The sequence below is a fragment of the Convolutriloba macropyga genome, chromosome 15, assembly GCF_964194025.1.
Source record: "Convolutriloba macropyga chromosome 15, txConMacr16.3, whole genome shotgun sequence".
In the NCBI taxonomy this organism is placed as follows: Eukaryota; Metazoa; Xenacoelomorpha; order Acoela; family Convolutidae; genus Convolutriloba; species Convolutriloba macropyga.
Window position 1 is genome coordinate 23,261,099 of NC_134482.1, and position 25,000 is coordinate 23,286,098.

The 25,000-nt window shown below is 35.2% G+C and overlaps 2 protein-coding genes across 2 annotated transcripts in view; both read right to left on the reverse strand.

The window, feature by feature from the left end:
• LOC142354117 (polycystin-1-like protein 2) overlaps nt 1–25,000 on the reverse strand; it is a 121,207-nt gene that overhangs the window by 47,732 nt on the left and 48,475 nt on the right. Inside the window, exons 8-11 of the mRNA XM_075406386.1 lie at nt 9,999–10,160; nt 6,697–6,802; nt 2,244–2,317; nt 1,576–1,815 (exon numbers count right to left, since the gene is read on the reverse strand). Of these exons, the coding sequence (XP_075262501.1) occupies nt 1,576–1,815; nt 2,244–2,317; nt 6,697–6,802; nt 9,999–10,160 (582 nt within the window). The remainder of the gene's footprint in view (nt 1–1,575; nt 1,816–2,243; nt 2,318–6,696; nt 6,803–9,998; nt 10,161–25,000) is intronic.
• The window catches only part of LOC142354534 (sperm receptor for egg jelly-like), a 14,997-nt gene continuing 6,596 nt past the window's right edge, over nt 16,600–25,000 (reverse strand). The window contains exons 3-7 of the mRNA XM_075406854.1: nt 24,279–24,451; nt 21,605–21,775; nt 21,392–21,509; nt 19,446–19,544; nt 16,600–16,882 (exon numbers count right to left, since the gene is read on the reverse strand). Coding sequence (XP_075262969.1) covers nt 16,600–16,882; nt 19,446–19,544; nt 21,392–21,509; nt 21,605–21,775; nt 24,279–24,451 — 844 coding nt within the window. The remainder of the gene's footprint in view (nt 16,883–19,445; nt 19,545–21,391; nt 21,510–21,604; nt 21,776–24,278; nt 24,452–25,000) is intronic.

A 25,000-nucleotide genomic window follows, 5' to 3' on the forward strand; every position in this document is an offset into this window, starting at 1 on the left:
GTTAGTCATACTAGGGTGCAAGAAGGCCCTGAGCCTACCCCTGATTAGGTGGAATACGAACTATACCCCCCAAAACCGCTTTATGTAAACAAAAGACCCGAAAACACATATTTAATAGGTAACTAAGTATAAGTTGACTTGTCGGCCGTTTTGGACTTTTTGTTTGTTACGGACGTACGACGCAACCGGACTGTATGCCTATAGCGGACAAGCGGACGCGCGGACGGTACCTCAGGAACACCCTATGTAAACAAATTGCATGTAAGGACAGAAAAATCCGGAATTCACATATACGTAAATTTGGCGGCCGTCTTGACTGACATTTAATAAGTATGTGTTGGTATTTAACACGTCACCATATTACGGCATTGGTATTACGGGATTTCAATGAAGTAGCCAATAGCAGTATAGGAGGCTGAAAACCTTGTGCAATAATGACGGTTGTTTGGTTTGAGTAAACAAACTGTTTGCTCGGCTCAGTATATAAGCGGCTTACACTATAAGCGCAGCGCAGAAGTTGCTAACCGTGAACGAGTTAGTATTCGATTGTTTGGCATAGTTTGCCGGTATTTTTGAGCGAGAGGCTCTGTGAATCGTTTTTGAGCGTCGTTCCGTTAACTTTGCCGGAGCGATTGAGCGCGATGCTCTGAATAGTCGCTGTTATAGTATTAGAGTTATTTGGCTAAGTTTGCCTGATTTGGTTGAGCGAGAAGCTCTGAGTAGTCTTTGCAGTTCGGTTACATTATTGAGCACCGATTGCTGTTGCAAGTGAGCGAGAGGCTCTGGAAGTTGCGTTATTTGATTGAGCAAGCGGCTCAGATTAGTTATAGTTGTTTGGCAGAGTTTGCCTGATGGAGCGAGAAGCTCGGACTTATTGTTGTTGTTAGACTGTGGTTCATCAGTCTGTTAAAAGCTGAGGGATAATTCCTGCTGTTTGATTGCGTTTGAGTATAAGCGGCAATCGGTATTACTGTAGAGTTTGATTGAGAAATAACTTAGTTAGTTATTGTTCCAAGCTTGTGGTTGCTTGTGTTAGAATTAGTTATAGTAGTAGTTATTTTGATTGTCGTAGTGCATGTTACCTGATGCCTATTGAGTTATTGTAATTAGCTATTAGAGTTACTTAATTTAAGTGTTTTACCATCGACACTTTTGAACAGCCAAGAGCATAGTACGGGAAATCTAATGTTGTTAAGAAGAAGACGAACCACCAAACTAAAAACCTTTCGAATTGTGAGATCTGGGCGCTATCGTTTTCCCGTGATAGGCAGCCTAATCAAAATTCAGAATCTTACAGAAGCCATGCATGGTGAAAATCAGTACATGAAGGGAAATTATAGCAATAATTGACCACATTAATGATGAAATTTTTTGCGTGATTCAACGCGTCAAACATGATTAAATTATGATGAGCACTGAAAACACGATTTTGTGGTCCTTAAATGTAGATTGCAAATAAACATGGCTCTTCACAAAGACTAAGAATGAGGAAACTATTTCCGAGAGACTTCAAACACCTGGTCCAGTTTTTTTTGAAAAAGGTTGTTGTTTTAAAGAATAATTTTTGTCTCTCACCGAAACTGACAAGCTATCCCCAGCAATATTTGCCAAGTCAATCTCAGGAGCAGTGACACCAAAAAGATCAAAAATCTCTTTGGACGAATTCACGAAATCATCTTTGGCTGCTGTTTTCACTGCCAGAGTTAGTGTTGTGAATTCGTAAACTATAGGAGATAGTTGAGATGACAGTCGCTCAGCGTTGAGGTTTGAAACCAAGTCTAGAACTGATTCCAGACCAGAAATGAAAGTCGGGTCCTATAATTAAAAAGATATGCAAACAGCAGAAATCTCAGATTTACTCTAACAAGTACTTCGTTGTTAGTTGATCGTCTTGATATTTGCTAGTTATAGTTTTATTAGTTGATGACTTTCTTCACAGTACAAATGACGATTTCACATAAAAAAATTTATAAAAAATTGGTATTAACAAAACATCATCTATGCAGTATTTCAACACAAATTCACAAAAAAAATTCAGAAAATTTTTTTCGAATCTAGATAGGTACTCTAAATTAAATTAAGAAAAACCGCAGTACTGAAGGATATTACTTTTATAATATTGCATCACACCCCCTGTCATCGTAACGTATAGGCCTCATGGTAATTATAATACCATGGGGGTGTAATTTTGTATGGGGTGACGAACCCGTTTTTTGAGCAAAAGCTAGATGTTAGTGACTTACAAACATGACGTCATAAGAGTCATTTCCAGCTGCGTCTTTTTCCAGATTGTATGATTGAAGCAGGTAGTCCATGGCTAAAAATAAAAACAAAGACAAATTGATTTTCATCGTCAACTAAATGTTATTTTCAAAGTTAATGAACACAACCGTAATAACTTAAAAACACTGTAGTAAACATTTTTTCATTGTGTTCACTTGCTCGGGGCATTTAAGCAAAAGAATCGTAATTAATTTTATGTTTAAGTAACATAAGAATAAATTAATTGAATAATTCTTAGTCTCATTTTCGAATTCCAAGTTCAAATGACATAATTCGTCGTACAGCTAACGCTTGTCTCATGTATATATCTTCCTTCAGTTCTCTTAGGCTCTCATCTACTGCCACAAAAAATTACTCTTTGAGCAATCGGCGTAGTTCTCATGATCTTTAGGTTTTCTTTATTTCATCTCCTCATTAGGTGAGTAAAAACGGCCAAAAAAGCTATAAAAAGGGTCCTCTCATTGATAAATTTCTAAAAGTTACGAAATTACTCCCAGCTAATTGGATGAGCATAAAATTTCCGTACATGTCAAAAATATAAATCTCAACTGTTTCATCCAGTGTTTACAATCACGGGCAATTAACATCGTAGCTAAGTCTCACATTGCACAAATTGAAAAAATACGGGCTGATTGATTGTAAGTTTTTGGTCGCAGATTGAGAGTTTCTATTATTTGTAAGTTAATCTAACCGTCCAAGAGTTTTGCAAACAATGTTTACGAAACCCCAATTGATTTGACCGTTACTGGAATTAAATGTACGACCAATTCACGGCGTTTCATTTTTGATTACTATTGAGTTTTTCTGTCCTGGGTGGCTGTTAATTGAAGATCTAAGTAGCATCTGTAAGTAGGCTGTGTTGCAGTAGTGAGAGCTATACGGCTGTCAGTTAAACTGCAATAAAAATAGGCAAATATATGTCTAATGCGCTAGCAATGGTTTCTGGCAACAAGTTGATCTGTTCTGATCTAGGATGAGAAGTTAGGTGTGGTGCAAGCCAATAAAATTTAGTTTGCAATTCAATCCTGACGAGATATTTCTTCTCAGTCAAGGCATGAGACAACGTGATCTGGGAACCGGACTGAATGAAAGTAAACACTTCAAGAAAAAGACTTTGGCAGCCAAAAACAACCGGTTCCTGTCAAAATTGCTGCTAACATTGAGAAAACTGAAAAGAATAGTCATTATTAAACTGAATGATTATTTAAGGAGTCAGATAAAAAAGAAATGCATCAGGATTGGATAAATATTGAACATTTGGAATATGCTGAATATAAACATTGAACAAGGAGGCTCGGTAATGTGCGATTGCACATTAGGTTCCGACCCCGCTCATCTACAATTTCGGCATAACTGTCTACCAAATGAGGAACAGATTGAAAACCCCAAAAGTTCAAACATTTTTCAAAAAAAGTTGGTGTATGGAGGAAAATAATTGCCTCCAAAGCAAATAACTCAGTGGAGATAAATAACGCATTAGATTGATGACATATGCCAATATTAAAAAAGCTAGTAAAGACGAACAGAAAAATCAAACAACAACAACAAACATTAATTACATCAAAAAATTTAAGTCCGTTTTGAAAAAACAAAACTTAATAACAAAGTCAAAATAGCGTCAGATAAAACTGAAGCTAAACCAAATAACTTTCAATTTACCAGAAAAGACATGGGACCATTCCAGAATAAGGCTTGGTAACAATTAGACGACAAAGAACAAAAACAGTAAATTTGAATATTTCGCTCAATTTTTTTTAAAAAAATACAATTAATTTCCAATTAATGGAAACCATTAGAAACCAACTAAAATATCCCATAGGTTTAAGATTACTAGTGTTTCCAAAAATGGGAATTAAGAACTGTTGGTATTCAATTTTTAAACGGTTACAAAAAGAACAACAAATAGACAACAAACAACAAAACAGGTAAGTTTTGCCAGAAAACGCTTTCGAAGCCGTAACTTTCGGCCCTTCAAATAAGTTCAATTGCACCTTCTATGCACATAGATATTGTATAATGTCACCTCTCATTCATGAAACCGGGCAACAAGTAGACAAAAGAGAACGAAATGCAAAATTGAGAAATACTTGTTTTTTTATCGAAAAAAAACTCTTTCCAAAGACATGAAAGCCATTAATTACAAAGCGAAATAAGTATGTTTGTTTATTCTTCCAAAAGAAACCTTTGGGACCTGCATTTATCCAGAATATATTTTACGTCAACAAAAGGAACGTCAAATATGACAAATATTAATATTTAATTAAATTTTTTGTGAAAAACCGGTGTCGAAGCTTGTAAAGTCATAATGAATTCTTTAACAACATTAGATTTTGTGACACCAATGACTTCTAACACCTTACTTTGACATCAAAAGTGTTATATTTGACCTGTAATTAATGAGACTAGCTAACAAGTAGAAAATAAAAGGAACAAAGTTTGGAAGTTAAAAAATGTTTATTATTTTTTGGAAAACAATCGTTTTCAAAGTCATGAAATTCATCAAATATCAACTAATATCAGAAAATTCTCCCATGTAATGTTCCGTGAAAAGCCAATGAAACTGTGTCATTTCACAGGAAATTTCCATCGACTAAAAAGACAAAAAAAGGACGGTTAAAGACAAAATTTAAAATATCAATTAAGTTCTTCGAGAAAGTATTGTCGAAGCCGTTAAAACCAGAGTCCATATCCTTAAAAACATTAATATAATCAATTGTGTTTTATTTTGAACAACAATAATGTGATATATGAACTTTTAATAACGTGAAAATGTGACAAAACTAGAAAACTTGAAAAATGGGCAAACAGTACAATAATTCCAGGTGTAAAACCACAATAAGGGTTGAATTTGAATTGAGTAGAAAGAAAAAGCATTCTTTCATTGCTGACACTAATCTACAAGTTGACCAAATCAAGAGGAAAATGGAGGCAAAGTTCAATAAGCCATTATTTATTTAAAAATCAAATATTGTATAGTATAGTTCCTGCCATTTTAGAATATAGTTCCTGCCCACCTCAAGAGGGTCGGGACGAATATATGAGGGGAATTTATCAACTACTCTAATAGTTTTGAGGTCAATGATCAATGCAATTTTTTTCAACGATTGAAGAAAAGCTAAACAAAAGTACTAACCAGACTTTACAAAAAGCACGTTTTGCAAAACAAATCGATGGTCAGACTCTAAAGAATTGAACATTATTTCTCTTTACCATGGTGAGGCCTAGGTTTAAGTATAATTAAGTTGATGTGAATCTCAATTTCACAATTTGACAAAAACATTGCTATGTAATCTTTTCATGGGCCAAGTAAACAATTGCCTCAGAGCAAAACTCTACGCCAATTTGTTTTATGGCTGCTAATTTCTTTTTTACTCCATGGCGTTGGCATTAAGATCAATCTATTTTACTTCCATTCATCTCTGTTGTGGATTAGAATCGAAAAATTTTTAGAAAAACAAACTTTTAACGGCAGAATTGCGAGAGTCTTGTCATAAGTAAACCAATACACAAAAATTTAAAATTGGTTTCGGGTTGTCATGAACAGTTTGTTTGAACAAAACAGTTGATGTGATTTTTCGAATATCTACTTTTGGAGTTACACAAGGCTCAATAAATCTTGGGCCCCTTGTTAATTTTATACTAATGTGAGCATTTCAGACAGAGAAATATTCGTTTATTCCTATGAAGCCGTAACAGAAACAAAAAATGTCACATCAATACTTTTGCAAAAGATCTCAAAATTTTGTGTGGAACAGAAGATTGGTTTGCAAACAATAAGACAACATTATTTACAGAAAGATTAAAACGTGCGAAAAAACGTGAAGTTCAAGTGTATCGTTAGATAAATTTTTTTGAGGTAAGAGCTAGTCTCGGTGTCGTATCCAAAACAACGCAAATTTTGTTTGACTAAAGAGGAACATTGAAGAACATTAGCATCGGACAAGAAAACTTTTCAATAAAAATGGACTTAAAAATCCCCGAAACGTTATCATCAATCAGGTCTGAAATATCACACCAATTTACTCTTTTTTAACCAAAATGTATAATTTTCAGAACGAAGGTTTAAAATTTTGCTCTCGAAATATCAGACAACTAAATTTTGCCTAATGATTGACTGAGCACACTAAAACGCAATCTGGCATAATTTTGTTGTTTATAAATTGTGAAATTTTCTCTTCCATTATAAGAGGCACTTAGACTTAATACTATTTGTTTCTAAGATAGAATTCTGAAACATCGATTTCATTTATTTTATTTAATCTTAAATTCCGAATTTATTTTTTAGCATGACTATAAAATAATTAAAAACCACTAAGGACTGTGTGCTTATCAGTAATCAGAAGAATGCAAATCGTATATGATTTTCACCGAAAACAATTCTTTTGATGCCGGGTGTTCATTGTCAAACTTTACCTTGCATGACTGGCTTTGCTGTGATTTGCAGTTCGTTCAGTCCCAGATTGGTCGCATTCTCCTTGAAGAATTCCAAAGTAGAAGATAGAATCTCCGTGACAATTTGCTAAAAACAATTACATGAGGTCTCATTTTCACAAAAATACAATTATCTAAGGTGTGTCTCGATGATATTCTGTTTAAAAATCAAAAATTCACTTCATACAGTTTTTCTACATTAACTAGAATTCATCCTGAGGACCCCGTGAACAACTCTACTAAGTGGAGAAAAGTTGTATGACATGATTCTACAATTTTTTCACAGTACATTGTGTATTGGAGGACTACATTTTTTTTGTTGGTAAGAAGCGAAGTGCAGCCAAAGTTTTTGTCGCTGACATAATGGTGTGGCTTTTGTCCGATATATTTTGTCCCGAACCTGCATCTTCTCAGAAGGCTTTTTGTTGGTCAAAGAATAAGGTTTTGGATAAAAATCAAAATAGCAGTTGTTTTACTTTGAATAGAAGTACAATGAATAAAACTGTTCACAAAAGACATTAAATGTAATCTTTTTAATCCGACTTATAAACACAGAAAACTGGGAATTAATACATATATAGCCTCCAAAGTGTTGGTTAGGAAGGCTAAAAAGACTCAATTTTTTGAAACATCAATAACTGCTGACATGATAGTTCATTATCAATATTTGGTTCACCAACAATTATCAAATTAAAAAGTTTGCTTCAAAAAAACAGTAAAAGTTTTGAAAATTTTTAAAACTAACCCGTTTTTTATTTGTTTCGTATCAACATCTCTACATTCAATTGTCAGAGGGCACAAATTTCTTCGAGATCAATATGTTTTCAAAAATAGAGCAGAGAAAATGTTGGAATCATCATATTGAAAAAGACAAAAGCAGAAAAGTTTATCTAAGAGCTTCACAAAGCAATGGACTATTGAACTTTCATGTTTGCCGCCTGAATATTTAGGGGCTTCTCAGAGTTAGTTCGAAAAACATTGAAAACTATTGCCCTGCTTGCCGATAACAAAAACTTATAACCAGTTGGTTTATAAATTGCCTACAAGCGTTATCGCAATGAGTTTCAGCGACCTTTATGAAAAATTCAGCCAAAACTCTGATCTCTAGAATCCCCCTTTTTTGAGATTCATTCATGCGACAATACCTTCAGCTCTACGATGGTTAAATCAAATTTTAGCAGCCCAGTTATTGAGGGGCAAGAACTCTTTTGTCACCCAATGAGTGAGGGCAATCCTCATTTTTTCTTTTTTAACTCGATTGTGTAGGTTTGTGAACTCGATTGTGTAGGTTTTATTACAAAATTGATTGTAATAAAACTTTCTGAAAGTCAATTAAACCCAGAACTGATATCGATCATGAGTTACCTAACGAAATATTTTGTCAAATTAAAAATTTTGTATATTGGTTCTGAAATGCCAAAGCATACTTTGATTTAAATTATGTTTTGTTTATGAAATACAATTATTAGAACGTAAAGTTAAGTAATTATCCGATGTCTCTGTAGTATACAAGATTGTCGACATTTTTATGCTTCACAGTTTTGTACCTTACTTTGTTTGCTTATCCACCCATTTCCGTTAAGGAATAAATGTATTCTGATAATTATTCTATATTTAATAATAATGACTACCCAGATTGAGTTGCCTTCCGGAAGTGTACTCTGATCAGTCCGTGCCAGACAACAGTAACCTCTGATCCGACCATCCCAGACAAAAGTATCCTTTGATCGGACTAAAGTGCGCTCGAAACACTGTGTGCTATCGAAGTGCGCTCGAAACTGCCTTTGATCAGACCTTTCCAGACGGAAATGGACTTTGATCAGACCAAAATTAGACCATTGTCCAAACGATTGTGCGACCATGGCCCAGATCAAACCCTGACCATTGTCCTGACAATTGTGCGCTCAAAATCACTTCTGATCAGACTATTGTGCGGTCAAAAGTCACTCTTGATCAGACTATTGTGCGCTGGAAGTAACCTCTGATCAGACTCAATTGCGCTCGAAATAGTCTGACCAGTGAATGGGTTTCACTATGAACGAATTTCTTTACTTTTCTTATAATATAATAATTTCATAAAAACCGATGTCTGCATTACTAAATTCATCTAAAGAAAAGACCAATCAAAAAATATTGCTAAAGAGAAGAAAGCCCAACTGCTGAGGAAAAAATTTATTTAGTATACCATTAGTGCATATTTTGAACTCAATGGATGAATTTAGACAGCTTTCCATATAAAACGTTGCGTTCAACAGTTAATAAAGTTTTCCTTTTAAGGGGTCCTGGTTTTTCTGTCAATCAAAGACATCAGACTCTAGATGTGTCTGTGATCAGAATGCTGCTTTTTGTCGCCTCTTGGCAGAGCCAACATCTCTCGATAAAAAAACAAAAAACCAAAAGAAAAAATTTCCCCTCGAAATGGTCTCTGATCAATTGCGCTCAAAATCTTTTCTGAAAAGACTACTGTGCGCCTGAATCCGCCTTCGATCAGACCATTCCCATCCTGAAGTGACCTATGATCATACCATCTCCAGACCGAAGTGACCTCTGATCATACCATCCCCAGACCGAAGTGACCTCTGATCATACCATGCCCCGACCGATGTGACCTCTGATCATACTATTGTGCGCTCGAACCAAACCCCAGACCCTGTAATTATGGTCTGGGAACACACCGTGTGCGTTGGACTTGGTCTAATCAGAGGTCACTTCCGGATGGCACTTAAACCTAGATCAAACCATTTTTGGCAATCTGACCCACAATCAGAGTTCAATGCAACAAAAATAGGCCATTTTCCTTATTTTAGTTTCTTGTGAGACCCTTCAAGGCCGAAATACCCTCTGACCAGAACATCTTTCCAATGCAGAGTTTTATGTGATTACACTTTCTCCAGACCAATGCCGGATGTGTGACTGAAATAGCGTGTCTTCATTAGTAGCTCGAGTCTGCCCGCAGTCTTGAATATTACGCTAGTCTGCTTTTTGCATTATTTGCACCTACTAAACTGAGAATATTAGCTGAGTTGAACCAATAAGAAAATTTTCAGAGTCACTGCAATAATGTGTCAACGTTATCCAGTAACCTTTGCATGATCCAACCATTACGTCAGAATGAAAAAGGGTAAGCTGTGAATTTTGTATTAGCGGTAGGTTAAAAATCAGCACAAAATCTATCGATGATTGACAACGGGGGAAAATTGACGGTTCCTAATTTAATTATGACTAATTAAATATCATTAAATTTTAGAATATTAAGATTCGACGACATTCGACCGACCACTTACCCTCCCTTCTTGAGAAATTTGTTCAGGGTATCTAGTGGCAGTTTTGACAGCCTCTGTCAGCATCTCCACACTCTGCATACCATCCAAATTAGCCGAAATGGACCGAAAAGCTGACAGAACAGAAGTCCTAGCAGCTATTTTTTCCTCATCTGTGATTGGAGACTGTAAACATGCAAACATTTGACTAGAGATATAAAGTACTAGAACTGGAACCCGATAAAAAACTGCGTTTTCGACCGTGACTCATTATAAGAATGCCTTTCTCGGCATTTATTTGATGGCAAGTCTTCAATTACGGATTGTTAAGGAACCAACCAGTGTCGAAGTTACCCCCTTGATTACCCCCGTCCCCAAACTGATGTAAGAGTTGTGGGTAATTGTCTATGGGGGGTAAAACTATGTAAGATTAGGGGGGGTAACAGGAGGTAATGGGGGTAAAGGGGGGTTAAAACGAAAAACGATGTAAGAGTAGAGGGTAATCGGTGGGTGGGGGGTGGGAATGTAAAAAAAATGTAACATGTGAGAGTAGGGGGGAAATGGGGGTAAAACGATGTAAGAGTAGGGGGTAAGGGGGTAACCCCCATTACTCCTACTCATGTATCGTTTAACCCCCCATTACATCGTTTTACCCCTCATCTCCCCTAACTCTTACATCGTTTTACCCCACCCCCATTATCCCCCAACTCTTACATCGTTTACACCCCCCCCCCAAAAAATTACCCCCTAATCTTGCAATATTTGATCCCCCCAAAATTACCGCCCATTCCCCCCCCCCCCCCCCCACCAAAAAGGAAGCGATGTAAGAATTTTGAGGGGAATTGGCTAAAATTCCCCGGTTACCCCATTAATCTAACATCTTTTTGGGGTCAAAATTCGACGCGGAAGCTCCTTTATATTTCTTTTTCGGCACTATTAAGTGATCGATTTTTTGATCAAATCTAATCAGTTGCATCCATTTCTCTGATATGGTGAAAGCATCATGTTATATATAACCGGAACGAACTTCAAGTCTTGATCAGTATTTCTCAAGTGAAATATACGACTTGAATTGATAAATCAAAAATGATCACGTCCTAGCTCGAGTCTTAAGACTTATGTCAAGACGTGTTCAAGACTTGTCAAGACTAACTCAAGTCTTGGCCAAGATTTGGCAAGTCTTGAGTCAAGTCTCGACCAAAACTTGACAAGTCTTCAGTTGCATCTTGACCAAGATTTGACAAATCCTGATTATTGCGCAATGTAGAGTTTTAAGAAGAAATTATTTATAATCAATGCATTTAAAAATTAGCACATAATTATAATAATTTTTGACAAGTAATTTGCTAATCTGACAAAGCTATTTCTGAATTGAGCATATACCAACTTCAAATGTCCCATATACTTACTCCAAAACCATTTTTTTCAATGGGCAGAGAAACTGGCCACAGCTGTTATCCTTGGGCGATATCAGAATTTTTTCATTCTCTATCAAGCGAACTTTATGGAGGTACCTGTGTTCTTGTGTTGTCGTTTGCTTCTTTTTTTGACTTTGGAGAGTTTTTAGTTGGCCCACTGTAATTGGCGGCTTTCTTCTTTTGTTACCATATTTGACTCAAGAATTTACTTAAGACGGGCCAAGTCTGAAAACTGATATAATCAGAGCACAGCTGTACTACTGATCCAAAGCTTGCAATCTCACGGAATTAGGGGTATTGATTATGACTTGACATTCACTCCGGTTTTTGATGAGATTGATACCACAAATCGGGAATTCCAGAAAATTACAATGTGCAATAGAATTTCTATAGGCAAAAAACCTGAGTCATAAGAGCATATCCATGAATCATTAAATAACAGTCAAAAAACCTTTCTTTAATTCAGTTCGCAAATGGGTTTTTGTTTTTTTGCATTTTCCAGAAAATTTTCTAAGTTTTCAGTATGCAGAAAACGCAACGGAAAATCTTTAGAAAGAATTTAATTGAGCCCATAAACAAGCATCATATTAATTCTACTGGTGTCCAACAAACATCTAGACCGGTTTTTTGGTGAGTTTCGTAAAATTAAAAATAAACAACTGAAAAAAATAAAAGAAATAAAATTATTCTTAAAATTGATGAAAGATTGGTTAATTAGCTCCGATTTATTTAAAGAATCTGGTTTCCCTATAAAATGACTTCGACGGATGAAAGCACCTGTTGTCCGGTAACAACCCAGGTCAACGATCATACAACTTTCTTTGATTTCGTACTAGGTCATATATGACACATAATACATTAACTGGTGCCACAAATTCTCGTATAATGTAGTCAGAGGACTTAGTAAATTATTATATCGCATTTGCAATCCACATTTGATTCTTCGTGTGCGCTAAAAGAATAACTTTGTGGTTTAAATGTATTCAGAAAACGAATTTGACGTGATATGCATTTTTTTCTTGATTAATTTTTTTTATAAATGAGCATTTATTAGTATAAACTGGCTTCAGAGTATGTCAAAATTTTGTTATTTGTTTGGACTTACTCTTTTATTTTGTGGTGCCCAACTTGCAATTTATATTGTACGTTAGGGTCTTCTTGCGGATCACAATGTGATGCCGGGGTATCATATATGTGATGCCCTACCGAATAAAAACAAAAAAACATAAATGGGTAACGATTTTCAAAAAATAGATGTATGATTCTTGGTATTCGTACTAGGATCATATAGATTTCTTGGTAATCATACAAGGATCATATATGATTTCGTTGGTTTCATACAAAGATCGTACTAAGAAATCAAGTATGGACAGTATGAAATCATATATGATCCTTGTATGAAATCAAAGAAACTTCAACCCGGGAAAAATTGGATTCAGCTTTAGTCATATCCTTGACTTTGTAATTTAACTCAAAACTCATACACTTCATTGACATATTTTCAAAAAGTCATTGCAAAAAATTCGGGAAAATTAGCTAGGGTATTTGGGTGAAGCATTTTACCGATGCATCACTTGGATGCGGTAGCAATTGAATATACTCCCATAATTGAATTTTTCTAATGCACATTTTAAATTTTTGTGAATTTGTGTAAAAAGGAATTTGTGTTTTAAATTTTTAAAATTTTGTGAATAAAGAATTTGAGAAATATCGCTAGCCAAGTTGAACAACCCAAGGAAAGAAAAAGTAAATGACAGGAATTTTATGTTGATGCTTAAATTTTTTGGTGGAAACGCATTGCGTTTTCGAAAGAAATGAACAATGAAAAAACGTGAAAGGTAAGGGCACTGTATGAACCCATCTCTGAATTGATTTTTAGGTCTAAGAGCACTCGAAATGCCTATTAAGAAGGGTTCAATAGCATATCAGCATGTATCTATTTAAATAGAAAATCCGATGGGCTTATCTAACAGCTGCTGGTTGTTATAGAAGAGGAAGAATTGAGCAAATATTATATCAATTTATTCACAAAGTAAAAATTAAGATGAAAATTGTGCATACCATTATATGAAAAATTAAAAAAAAACCGTATCAGATAACTGGTAGATCAAAAAATCAAAGAAGAGTCTTTCCTTAAAAGTACTTTCGACCGAAAAAAAATTTTCCGCCACGTGCGAAAAAGTAAATGTTCCCTCTGAGAAAAAATTGCCAAATCTAGTAAAAGAATATGTTTAATTGTCAAAAATAGATATCTTATATCTAGCTCATTGGTTAATTTTAATTGCACACAAAATGAGAAATACATACGACTAGGATATACTTTTTTGTTCCGACCCCTCTTGAGGGAGGAGGAACTATATACTGGAAAAGGTTTTTTTTGTTCAGACATTTTTGGCCGATCGATATATTCATCGTAGAGAGTTGAGACTGGTATCATTAGAAAGCTTGTCCTGCGTAGAATATGGAATTAAAAAGATTTATTTAATTTTCATTTTTTGCAAGTAGTTGTCGAGGTTTGAAGTTTTGAGAAAATAGAGTTAATTCCGTTAATTTTATTCACATTTTTCTGCATTTCTAACTAAAATTTTCCGGAATTTTTGCCGATTTTGCAAAAAAGTTAGATTTTATTAATAGAGTGTTGTTGATTTTATTTATCAAGACAAAAATACTGTCGGCTATTTTTTTGAACTTTTATGTCAAAAACTCTAGCTAATTATTGCGAAATTAGGACCTCTTCATCAAAAACAGAACGAAATAAGTTTCTGTAGTCCACTTTGATTAAATTTACAGGAAGTACACACCCAAACACCATTAACAAAATCTTTGTAAACTCAAAAGGGGGCCATTTCTGCTTCAAATTCCGTTGAGAGTGCACTATAAATAAAATTTTGCCGTTTTTCCTAAATTTATTAGTTGATTATCAAAAACGCATCTTTTGTTTTTGAATTTTTAACTAACAATATATATATATATATATATATATACTATATATATATATATATATATATATATATATATATATATATATATATATAGATCTATTATATATATATATATATATAAAACATTCGAAATATTGAGTGTTCTTAATAGACAAACAGCATTAGCAGGGCTAATTTGGGGACCAATCTTGGACCGGTGCATTCCAAAAATAATTCGGATTGAAATCAGTATATCTTTTTAATAAAAAATTCAATTTTTTTAGTATCATTTAAACTACAGAACCTTTCAAACAAAAGCTCGCTTATGATAGGTCCAATTGGCTTTCTAATTAGCTCCACCACATTCCATCTCGTTTAATGCTTGAAACCTTATGGTCGTTTTGACTTTCAAATGTATTTTTTTTTGAAATAAATATTGGTTTATTGAACTTCACCACCATTTTTCTCTTGCTGCTTATAGTCACCAATGAAATAATGCTTCTTCTTTCTACTGAATTCAAATTTGATCTATATTGCGGTTTTACGCCTTACCTTATGGTTTTCTGGATTTGAAACCAGATTTGTTTTTTTTAGCTTTTAGGTATTTGCCCATTTTTCACGTTTTCTAGTTTTGTCACATTTTCACGTTATTGAAAGTTCATTTATCACATTATTGGGGTTCAAAGTAAACACAATCGACTATAATAAATTTTTCAAGCAGATGAATTCTGGTTTTAACGGCTTCGACAATACTTTCTCAAAGACCTTAATTGATTTTTTTAATTTTGTCTTTAACCGTCCTTTTTTGTCTTTTTAGTCGTTGAAAATTTCCCGTAAAATGACTCAGTTTCATTGGCTTTTCATGGAAAATTACATGGGCCAATATTCTGATATTAGTAGATATTTAATGACTTTCATGACTTTGAAAACGATTGTTTTCCAAAAATAATAAACATTTTTTAACTTGCAAATTTTGTTCCTTTTATTTTCTACTTGTTACCTAGTCCCATTAGTTACTGGCCAAATTTGACAATATTGTTGTTAAGGGAAGGTGTCAAAAGAATTGGTGTCGCAAAATTTAATGTTGTTAAAGATATCGTAATGACTTTACTTGCTTCGACACGGGTTTTTCGAGAAAAAAAAAAACAAAAATATTTTTGATTTTTGTCATTTTTGACGTTCTTTTGTAGACGTAAGACCTATTCTTGATAATTGCTGTTCTCTTGAGCTTCATTGGGAAGAACAAGCGAACCTATTTAAATATTTTTTTTCGTAATTAATGACTTTCATGTCTTTGGAAATAATTTTCTTCGGAAAACCAATAAATTATTACTTAATTTTGCGTTTTTTGTTTCTACTAGTTACCTAATTTCTTTAAAGAAAAGTCACATAATAAATTATTGGTGTTATCAGAAAGTGTAATAGAACATATTATGAGTGCCAAAGTATGGCTTTACGGCTTCGAAAGCGTTTTCTGCCAAGTTTTAATTGATTTTTTGTTTGTTGTCTATTTGTTGTTCTTTTTGTAACCGCATAAAAAATTGAATACCGACAGTTCTTATTTTTTTATAGGGGCATTGGTAGTCGTTCACCTAAGGGATGTTTTAGTTGATTTCCAATGTTATTCCTTACTTTGAAATTAATTGTTTTTTAAAAAAAATCGAATTTTTCAACTTTACTGTTTTTGTTCTTTATTGTCTAATAGTTACCAAGCTTTATTATGGACTGGTCTCATATCTCTTCTGGTGAATGATAAGTTATTTTGTTTAGGTTCAATTTTATCTGACGCTATTTTGACTTCGCTATAAAGTTTCGTTTTTTAAAACGGATTTGAAGTTTTTGATGTAATTAATTTTGTTGTTGTTGTTGTTGTTTGATTTTGCTGTTTGTCTTGACTCGTTTTCTTAATAATGGCACATCTCATCAATCTAATGCACCATTTTTTACTCCACCATTGAGTTATTTGCTTTGGAGGCTATCTTTTTGTTCATACACCAATTTTTTTGAAAAATACTTGAGTTTTTGGGTTTTTCTATCTGTTCCTCATTTGGTAGACAGCCATGCCAAAATCGTGGAATAGTGGGGTCGGAACATTATGTGCGATCGCACATTACCGAGTCGCCTTGTTCAGATCTAGAGGACAAACGGCCAAAATATGTTTGGCATACAATTTTGACTTCAGAAGCATAGCAAGTTTTTGTTCAGTTTTGCCCTTATTCTAAGATTGAGCATAGTTTTGAATCGTGACTTATTTATTCTAATGAGCGTCTAATGTCAAACGCGTTTTCAAAATGTTTCAACCATTTGGTCCCCAATTGTTACCTCAGAGATGCCAACGACTGAAAGAGCAGAAAGTGACATCTGGAACACCTCCTGGAAGTTCCCAAGAGCCACTGCCTCAGCCAGAGCGCCCTCAACAGAAGTGATGTCTTCAAGAGCAGTGGCAAATGAGTCATCGTGTGGTCTGACGTAGACTGAGAAGAAGGTTGAGGTCGAGGCAGAGTAGGCATCTCTGATTTTGACACACATGTTCACCTCGTAGTTCGTTTCAGAGGATCCCATTGGTAAACTAAAACAATACAAGACTCCAATTATTGCTGAGAAGAACAAAATAAATGTCGCTCAAAAATGTTTTCACTGCAGAAAATTATGCTTTATAGCAGCGCACATGCATTCAATGCGGCCAATATTGCAGGATAGTCAGTCAGTTGAGTAGTCAACTTCATTACAACCGCAGCAGTCTTACTTTTTTTGAAGGAAGGGTTGTCCGCAGCAGGTGAGGGAAGGGTTGTCCAATCAACCCGATACAAGTACTGCTATAGTCAAAAGTTCGACTTAAGAAAACCCTGCTCCTACCGAAGACCAGGGTCGATCAAAACAACGCAATGCGTTTTTTGCTGGACTTCAGATGGTCCCGAAATCTCCATAAAAGGGCTTTCGATGGACCAATATAATTTTTCAGTCGTTTGCTCAAACCAAAATAAAATCAGACTCGACTTAACCACGACCAAAAAATGTCACAGGAAGTACTATTCAAGCAATATTCAGTTTAACTCAATGGTGGCGTGATAAACTGATGTACGCATTACTATGTCATCTTTGGATCTACATTCGTGAGAATAAAGAAGTTTTGAAATCAATAGAAAAAGCTTCAATTGTCAAAGTATTCCTCCGATTACCATAAAAAACTCATCGCCAGAGAAAACAGTACTTAGTTGTCAAAATTAACCATGACAATGCTATTCAGGAATCTTGGAAATCTTTTCATTGATTGGGCTCAATACTATATAAAACAATGCCATCCAACATTTTTTCAAGAAAATCAAACTTGCCTGGAGAAATCAAACTCAGCATGGAATTTTCTCCAAAGGACTATTAGGTACGTGCAAATCCTTCAGTCACAAATTATTGTTATAGACAACTCCTTTTTTTAATGACAAAAAATAATTGAGATTTCACTACTTCAGATTCAAAAAAATCTTTGAGAACGCAGGTCGAAGGAAAATTATCAATTATGTTGAGTTGATTTTTAATGAAATTTCAAGCCCGTATGACACAAGCTTACGAAGGTTTCAACAGAACTACGCGAACATCTTCATAAACAAATATTCAAAAAGGTTTTAGTTATTGCCGTGGAACATAGTTCTTAAACATAGAGATTTTTTTCTCTGGTTTGAAAAGTGCATTTCGTGTCGAAACATTTCTTATTTTAATTGACAGCCATGATCAGCATTTCTGATTGATGGAAGAAATAACTAAATTATGTAAATGTTAAATTCAACTATTCTCTTATGATACAAAAATATGACTTTTCAACAAATTTTTTTTGCAATTTAGTCGTGTTCTCAGAAGAATGGCTCAAACACAAAACTGATATTTGATTAGGGACAGTTTTTGTGCATAGGTTTCTATGTTGACGTTTTCTTGCGGACAAGTTGTTAGCCAAAATGTTAATTATTAAAGTAAAGTTGGAAGAGACAAAGGTCAAACTTTCAAACCTTTCAGTCAATTTTTTCTTATTATTAATTTAATTCTTGTTTTTGTTTTAAAATCATTTTGTTAAACAAAAACACAGAAGGGTAATTATTAATATCTAAATAAATTACCAAATTTACACACAAAAACTCGATAAAGTCCCAGTTGAAATGATCCTTTAAGAGGCATTTGGTTAGAAGGCGTTTCAGAACGACAATTTTTTTGCCTACAAACGATAGAGAAGTGCTATATATCATCCAGCTGCACTATTTGGCCACAAAATTTCCTGTCAATTTTTCACCTGAACCAGGGCCAAAATTTTTCCCGGTTAAGGTGAAAAAGCACAATAAACAATTACTCAGACGTCAAAATCTTTGGTAGTGTTACGAATGCAGAAAATATGGTCATGATTAGCTTTAAGCAAGTCTGTATATATATATATATATATATATATATATATATATATATATATGCTGAGTACGATAAATTGCAGTTTTAACAGACGTAAACGCACAAATTTCAAAATTCGTAGGAAACATCATATTTTTGAAGCGCTTTTTCAGCAACAGTCCTAGAATTTATTCTGTTTCCCCCCACCCCAGTGTTTTTTATGACCCTCATTTACTTATTATATGTTGTTAAATAGCACGTTACTATGTAAGAAAATAGCACGTGCGCCTTGGGATCATAAAAGATTTACGCTCATTAACCAGGGTATAGATCACAATCCTTTATACTTTTCTTTAAACTTTATATAAGTAACCAGAAAAATGAGAGAACTTTATTTGCTTCAGAAGTGACAAAAATTCTTACGGAAAAAATCCAGCTACAGGTTTACCTGCTTTCCGTAAATTGATTTCCATGTGAAATATTTTCATCTCGATTAATAGATGAAGTTTTCACGGAAATTCATTTTACTCCTCTTTACGGAAAACTGGTAAAATTTTATCTGGAGTATTTCCATAAGTACCTCTATTGTGGAACTTAGAATAATTAACATTCAATCGATGTTCAATGGGAATTTTCAAGTTTCAAGTGAACCAAATATCGGAATGGAAGTGAAAAAACTCTTCAGAATCATGTAGTTTCCTATGTGATTTTGGGATTAAAAGTTTACTTCTTTTTAACGAGTATATATTGCTACATTTTTTGCTCACATGAATGGTTGTGAAGTTGTAGATTCACTGAAAGCGATGACGTCAAACTCATCACAGCTGTAAGGCACTTCGTCACGTGACAATACTGGTATAAAGTACCTGAAAGAGAGAGTGGTATGGTGAATAAAATTCTAATTAAACAAATCAACTGACAAAATACCTTTTATCGCAGAAAAACTGAAAATGGGAACGAGGAAAAACAATTTTTGTGTCAGTTTAGCAGGTTTACGCTTGTTTCGATTGTTGCTACCAATAAATGTTGACCTGATGTTCTCGGAATTGAACAGCTGGGGGGGGGGGTCATTTTGTCGTGTGGGATATGAATATAACACTTGTAGGAGAAACAGACAAGCAACCAGGGTCGCCATTTCTTATCAATCAAACAATGTGACATATGTTGTCATACAAATCATACACTATCTCCAAGGACAATCTTTGTATGAAATCAAAGAAATCTATTGTTGTGACAGTTCACGGGGAACACATGATAAGGCATTTTACGGTATGAATAGCGAATCGTTTAGTATATGGATTGTGTAAAATCATTTATGATTACTGTATGACTAGAAAAGCAAATATAATCCTGGTATGATTAAGATTTCATATATAACCTAAAATGATGACAATAGAAGGTAATCATACAAGGATCATATATGATTTCTTTGGTTTCATACTAGGTTCGTACTAAGAAATCGAGTATGATCAGTATGAAATCATATATGATCCTTGTATGAAAGCAAGGAAACTTCAACCCGGGAAAGAAAAGAAATCATTCAAAGTATGGCAGCGTTGATTAATTTTTTGGTTTCAGTAATTTATGGCATAAAGTTTTCAGAATTTTGAGGGGCAAGTTTGATTTTTTTTGTATGATCCTTGTCTAATGACCAATCTTGTAGTACATGCTGCTATCAAACTTCAGCAGAGCTTTGGTGCAACGATTGAATGCCTTGGGGTGCTGTAGATTGCTGCAAATGGAACTCTTTAGCAGTATGGCATTATGGAGTTAGCTAAAGGCACAGTTGGGTTTTTACACGTGTTACTCCTGAATTTATGAAAAGACCATACTCGACCAAAAAGTGGTTTAAAAAGCCGTAATCAACTCAATAAGATTATGTTAAGCGCAACATTATGCTGGACTTTAGTTTGACCCATATGGTCATCTACTGCTTGTGCTGGACTCAATTTAACTACGATGGACTTCATTTCGACTCAATAGGTCTGCTCAACTTTTTCTCGACTCGAAGTAATGAAGTACAATAATTGGGTCGGGCTATTGTCTAATAATGAGTCAACCGAAAGTCTTCGTGATTTTGAATTTCTGCCTCAAAATTTTTACGTGCAATTTTTTGCTCACTATTTCTTATAAAGTATTGCTTATTTTTTGCCCACTATTGCTTTTTGCTGACTATATACGCTTAGCATTAGTGAGCAATAAAATAGTACAAAAAAATTTTTCGGGTAGTTTTCTAACTATGTTTTAAGTTGGACTGCAGTGGTGCAGTGCTGTTTAGTCTTGCTCCGTTGCTGCTTCAGTACGCACAGAAGAAAAAAGGAATTGAACAAAAACTATTTTGACTATAGTTTGACTTATGAAAAGACGAGGCTCAACCGATGAACTTTCATTGGCTGGACTATTAAAATGGTAGTTCGTGACCCATGAGAAGATCCTGCTCGACCCAAAATGTCCTTGAAAATAAGTTTGCGCGACCCATGAAAAGACGTTTCCTCGACATTTAGTAGGATTATCGACTCACTAAGGAAGCCATCCCCACTAGAATTTTTGAGTCTTCTCATAAGTCGAGGCTCAAACCTGGAACGAGTTGCCCTCATACAAAAAGGTTAATTGGACTTTAGCTCGACCCAAAAGTTCTGCTCACCTTTTTTTCGACTCGAATTATTGAATTAAATAATTGGGCCCTTAGACAATAAATTTGAAAACTTCATACCTGAATTCGTAGAAGGCATTCGAAGGCGGGTAGTCCACAGACTTGTTGGGCATCACATTATTGCCCTCATCCAGCCAATGCTCACACATGACTACAAACTTAGTTGTGTACACAAAGCCTGAAACCCATCACACTACTTATCATTTCAATGCTCTATATTACCGTAAAATTGTCACTCAAAAATTGGATAGTGAAATGAAAAGTAAACTCTACCGTCGCGTTGTGTACAATGACAGCTTCCGTTGTACGGGGGATAGTTGTAGCTGAATGTGTAGATCTCGAAAGATGGAGAGAGGTTGGGAATTTTAGCCTCGAATATCACCTCAAATTCTCCCCCCGCGTTGAACACATCCGGAAAGATTACGAGAGACGAGTATCCATCACCTATAACATAATAAATGTGCACGAACTTTGTGACTTGTTACTTCATAACGTAACGTCACCCGAGTCGAATTGGCGCATTTAAGGATATCGGATTTTGCTTACCACAATGGATACAGATATGGCTCAGATTTTACGTACACATTACATACGAAAAATATTCTAATTTGTCCTACATGTAACAATTAGTGAATGTTGTATTTCCAATCATCCCTTCGTATAGGATAATGTCAGAATAGCTAATCCCCCCCCCCCCAACAAATAGCCTGTTTCTAATCACGCCGATAGTATTCAGGCCGCTTTCCTTGCAGTTGTGCAGTATATTCTTCGACACATCTGCCAATTTTAAGCATCAATTTAACTTTGTCACAAAATAGCTTTGAATCATGGCATAAATATTTGTTTTTATACAAACAAATGCTATAACTTAGCGAAGCATTTGCGATAACCGGTCGGAAATTAAGTCTGGTCAGAGGCACTGTCGGTCTGGAACAGTCTGATCAGCACGATTTCGAGCGCACACCTCAGCGTGGACTGTAAAGATTTCTCCTTTAACCTTTTCTCAGTTTTGACTAATTGTTCCGACAATTCAAGTTATATCTGATCTTGATCTATAAACGGGTGATTTATGTAGTCATCAACGCTCAGCTCCGCTCTATCCACAATTGAATCTTATCAAACGGGCTGATTGTCTGCAGACGCCGATATTATCTTTTGCTTTGCAATCAGGGCTCGCTATAAGTCTCCCATTTGGTTTTTCAAAATGTAAATATAAGTGGGAATTAAAAAAGTAAATATAAGTTGTTGCCCAAAGCCAGAACTTTCTTTTTCTCCTGCCAGTTTTTGAATCCCAAAATTTTCTAACCAGCTACCGTCGTCCCTAAGTACTGTTTTCAACGGCTATTCAACCAAAGTGGAAAAAACCTGTTTAAACATCTTGAAAAAGATTTTGATTGACAAAGAAAAAGACTACGAACAAAAAACAATATGTTTCATTGTAGGTGTTGTTTTTAGACTAAGGATAAGTTTGTCAGCCTTTTAATGTGTAGCTGTTACCCAACCAATTTTATACACTCAAAACAAAATTATTTATTCAAACTGCAAAAATACTTTTAAACTCCTGGTCTTTAACGAGCAATTTCAGTAATCTTTTGACTTTTGTTGAACTAAATTTATAAATAGAATTAAAAATTGACGGAATCATAACGGTTGAATCGAACAGTTCTAAAAATTACAACACTGTCTCAAAAAGTGTGTCATGATCATGTTTGACATTTTTTTTCACGAGAATCAAGTCATTGCTGCTTAAAAAAACTGGCATTTCAAACACACGTATGGAATTTTTGTAAGTAATCTTATCATTTAAAGTATATATCAAAAATTTTTTTATCGATATTTGGTCAAAATATATAAATCTCAAGCAAAACTGTATTAAGAATAGTGCTGAAAAAGTTCTTCAGAACGAGCAGTTTATCTTGCAGTTTTGCGATTTGATTGTTAAATTTGTTAACCAGGTGCCACGCCTTGTGGTTCCAAGTTTTTGTAGTACCTCACTACCAGCTTTGATAAAAAATCTGATAAAAAACCTCACTACCGGCGTCTCGTTGCCAAGTGCATCGCAAAAAGAAGCAGCTTCCGAGGCCGTAGACTCTTTAGAGCAAAGCAGCTAAGAGTTGCTCTCAAGGGAGGAGCCAAGAACATAGTGCGTACCACAAAAATAATTTTCGTAAATATCAAAGAAACAAAGATTGACTCCAAATTCAGAAACGCATGTAATTCAGTGAAGCGTACAAATATCCTCAGCTCATCAAAATTTTTAATGCCTAGTAGTTTTTCCATTGCCTCTTTTTGCTACTGCCGGCAAAGCAATTTGTTCTTCAACAGTTCAACGGTTATGAGTCAGACTGAAGTGCAACAAGGAGATCCATCATTTTTTTCTCTGGCAATCTGGCCTCTGAAATTGAAAAAAAGATTACCAAACTTCATGCCACACTGCTGTTGTCTTTATGACGGAATTTTTGCATGAAATGAGGGCGATCTGTGTAAAGCGTTGAAAATTCTTGCAGTTTGCGGAGCAGAAAGCGGTTTGGAACTCATCTTATGGATCGTAACAGTGGAATGAAATATGTGGGATCAATTACGGGAGAAATAACTCAAAGATTAATTCAAGATGATAGCGAGTGCGGTTCTATTGATGATCCAAACTGAACTGATATTAATAATTGGTCGTAAACCAATTCTCAGTGAATGAACTTACGTTTCGTGCTACTAAAAGAGTTTTAAAAAATGAATAAAATGTAACAGTTGGTCCACCTCTGAACGGAAACGGGAATAGTACACGAAATGCTCCTAAGGCAGTTTACCATTTAATTTTTTTTTCTAGCCTTTAATTTTGTCAACGAGCGTGTGTAACTACGTATGCACGCTCATGTAACTGTAAAATTAGCAATTTGGTCTTTTTTTCTCCGGGGAAGGAAGAAAATCCCCATAAACTTTGACCTCTGACCTTGATTGAACTCGAGCAAGTCTGATCCCACTTCCTGTGACTGTTGTCCTGCCATCTTCTTGTACACTGTCCATAGATACTCTACACCATCTTCTCCAATCGCATCTTGTGAACAACCTTTCAGCATGATCAACTCTGTCGAGGTAGCCTTGTACTGACAGTTGTTCATACAGCTGAAACAGTGAACGGGGATTGCATATATTACTCGCCCTAGTCTAAACCAGGACTTGTGAAAAGTCTAATGTGTACGTTTGTAAGAGTGTGTGTGTGTGTGTGTTTATGTGTGTTGTGGGCATTGCTGTGTGTGTGTTGTGTTGTGTGTGTGTGTGTGTGTGTGTGTGTGTGTGTGTGTGTGTGTGCACGTCTGTGTGTGTGTCTGTGTGTGTGTGTGTGTTTGTGTGTGCTCGTTTGTGTGCACGCGTGTGTGTGTGTGTGCGTGTGTGTGTGTGTGTGTGTGTGTGTGTGTGTGTGTGTGCACGTGTGTGCGCACGTGTGTGTGTTGTGTTGTGTGTGTGCTCGTGTGTGTGCACGTGTGTGAGTGTTTGTGCGTGTGGTGCACGTGTGTGTGTGTGTGTACTCGTGTGTGTGCACGGGTGTGTGTGTGTGTGTGTGTGTGTGTGTGTGTGTGTGTGTGTGTGTGCACGTGTTTGTGTGAGTGTAAGTGTGTGTGTTTGTTTGAGCTCGTGTGTAGGCACGTGTGGGTGGGTGTGTGTGTGTGTGTG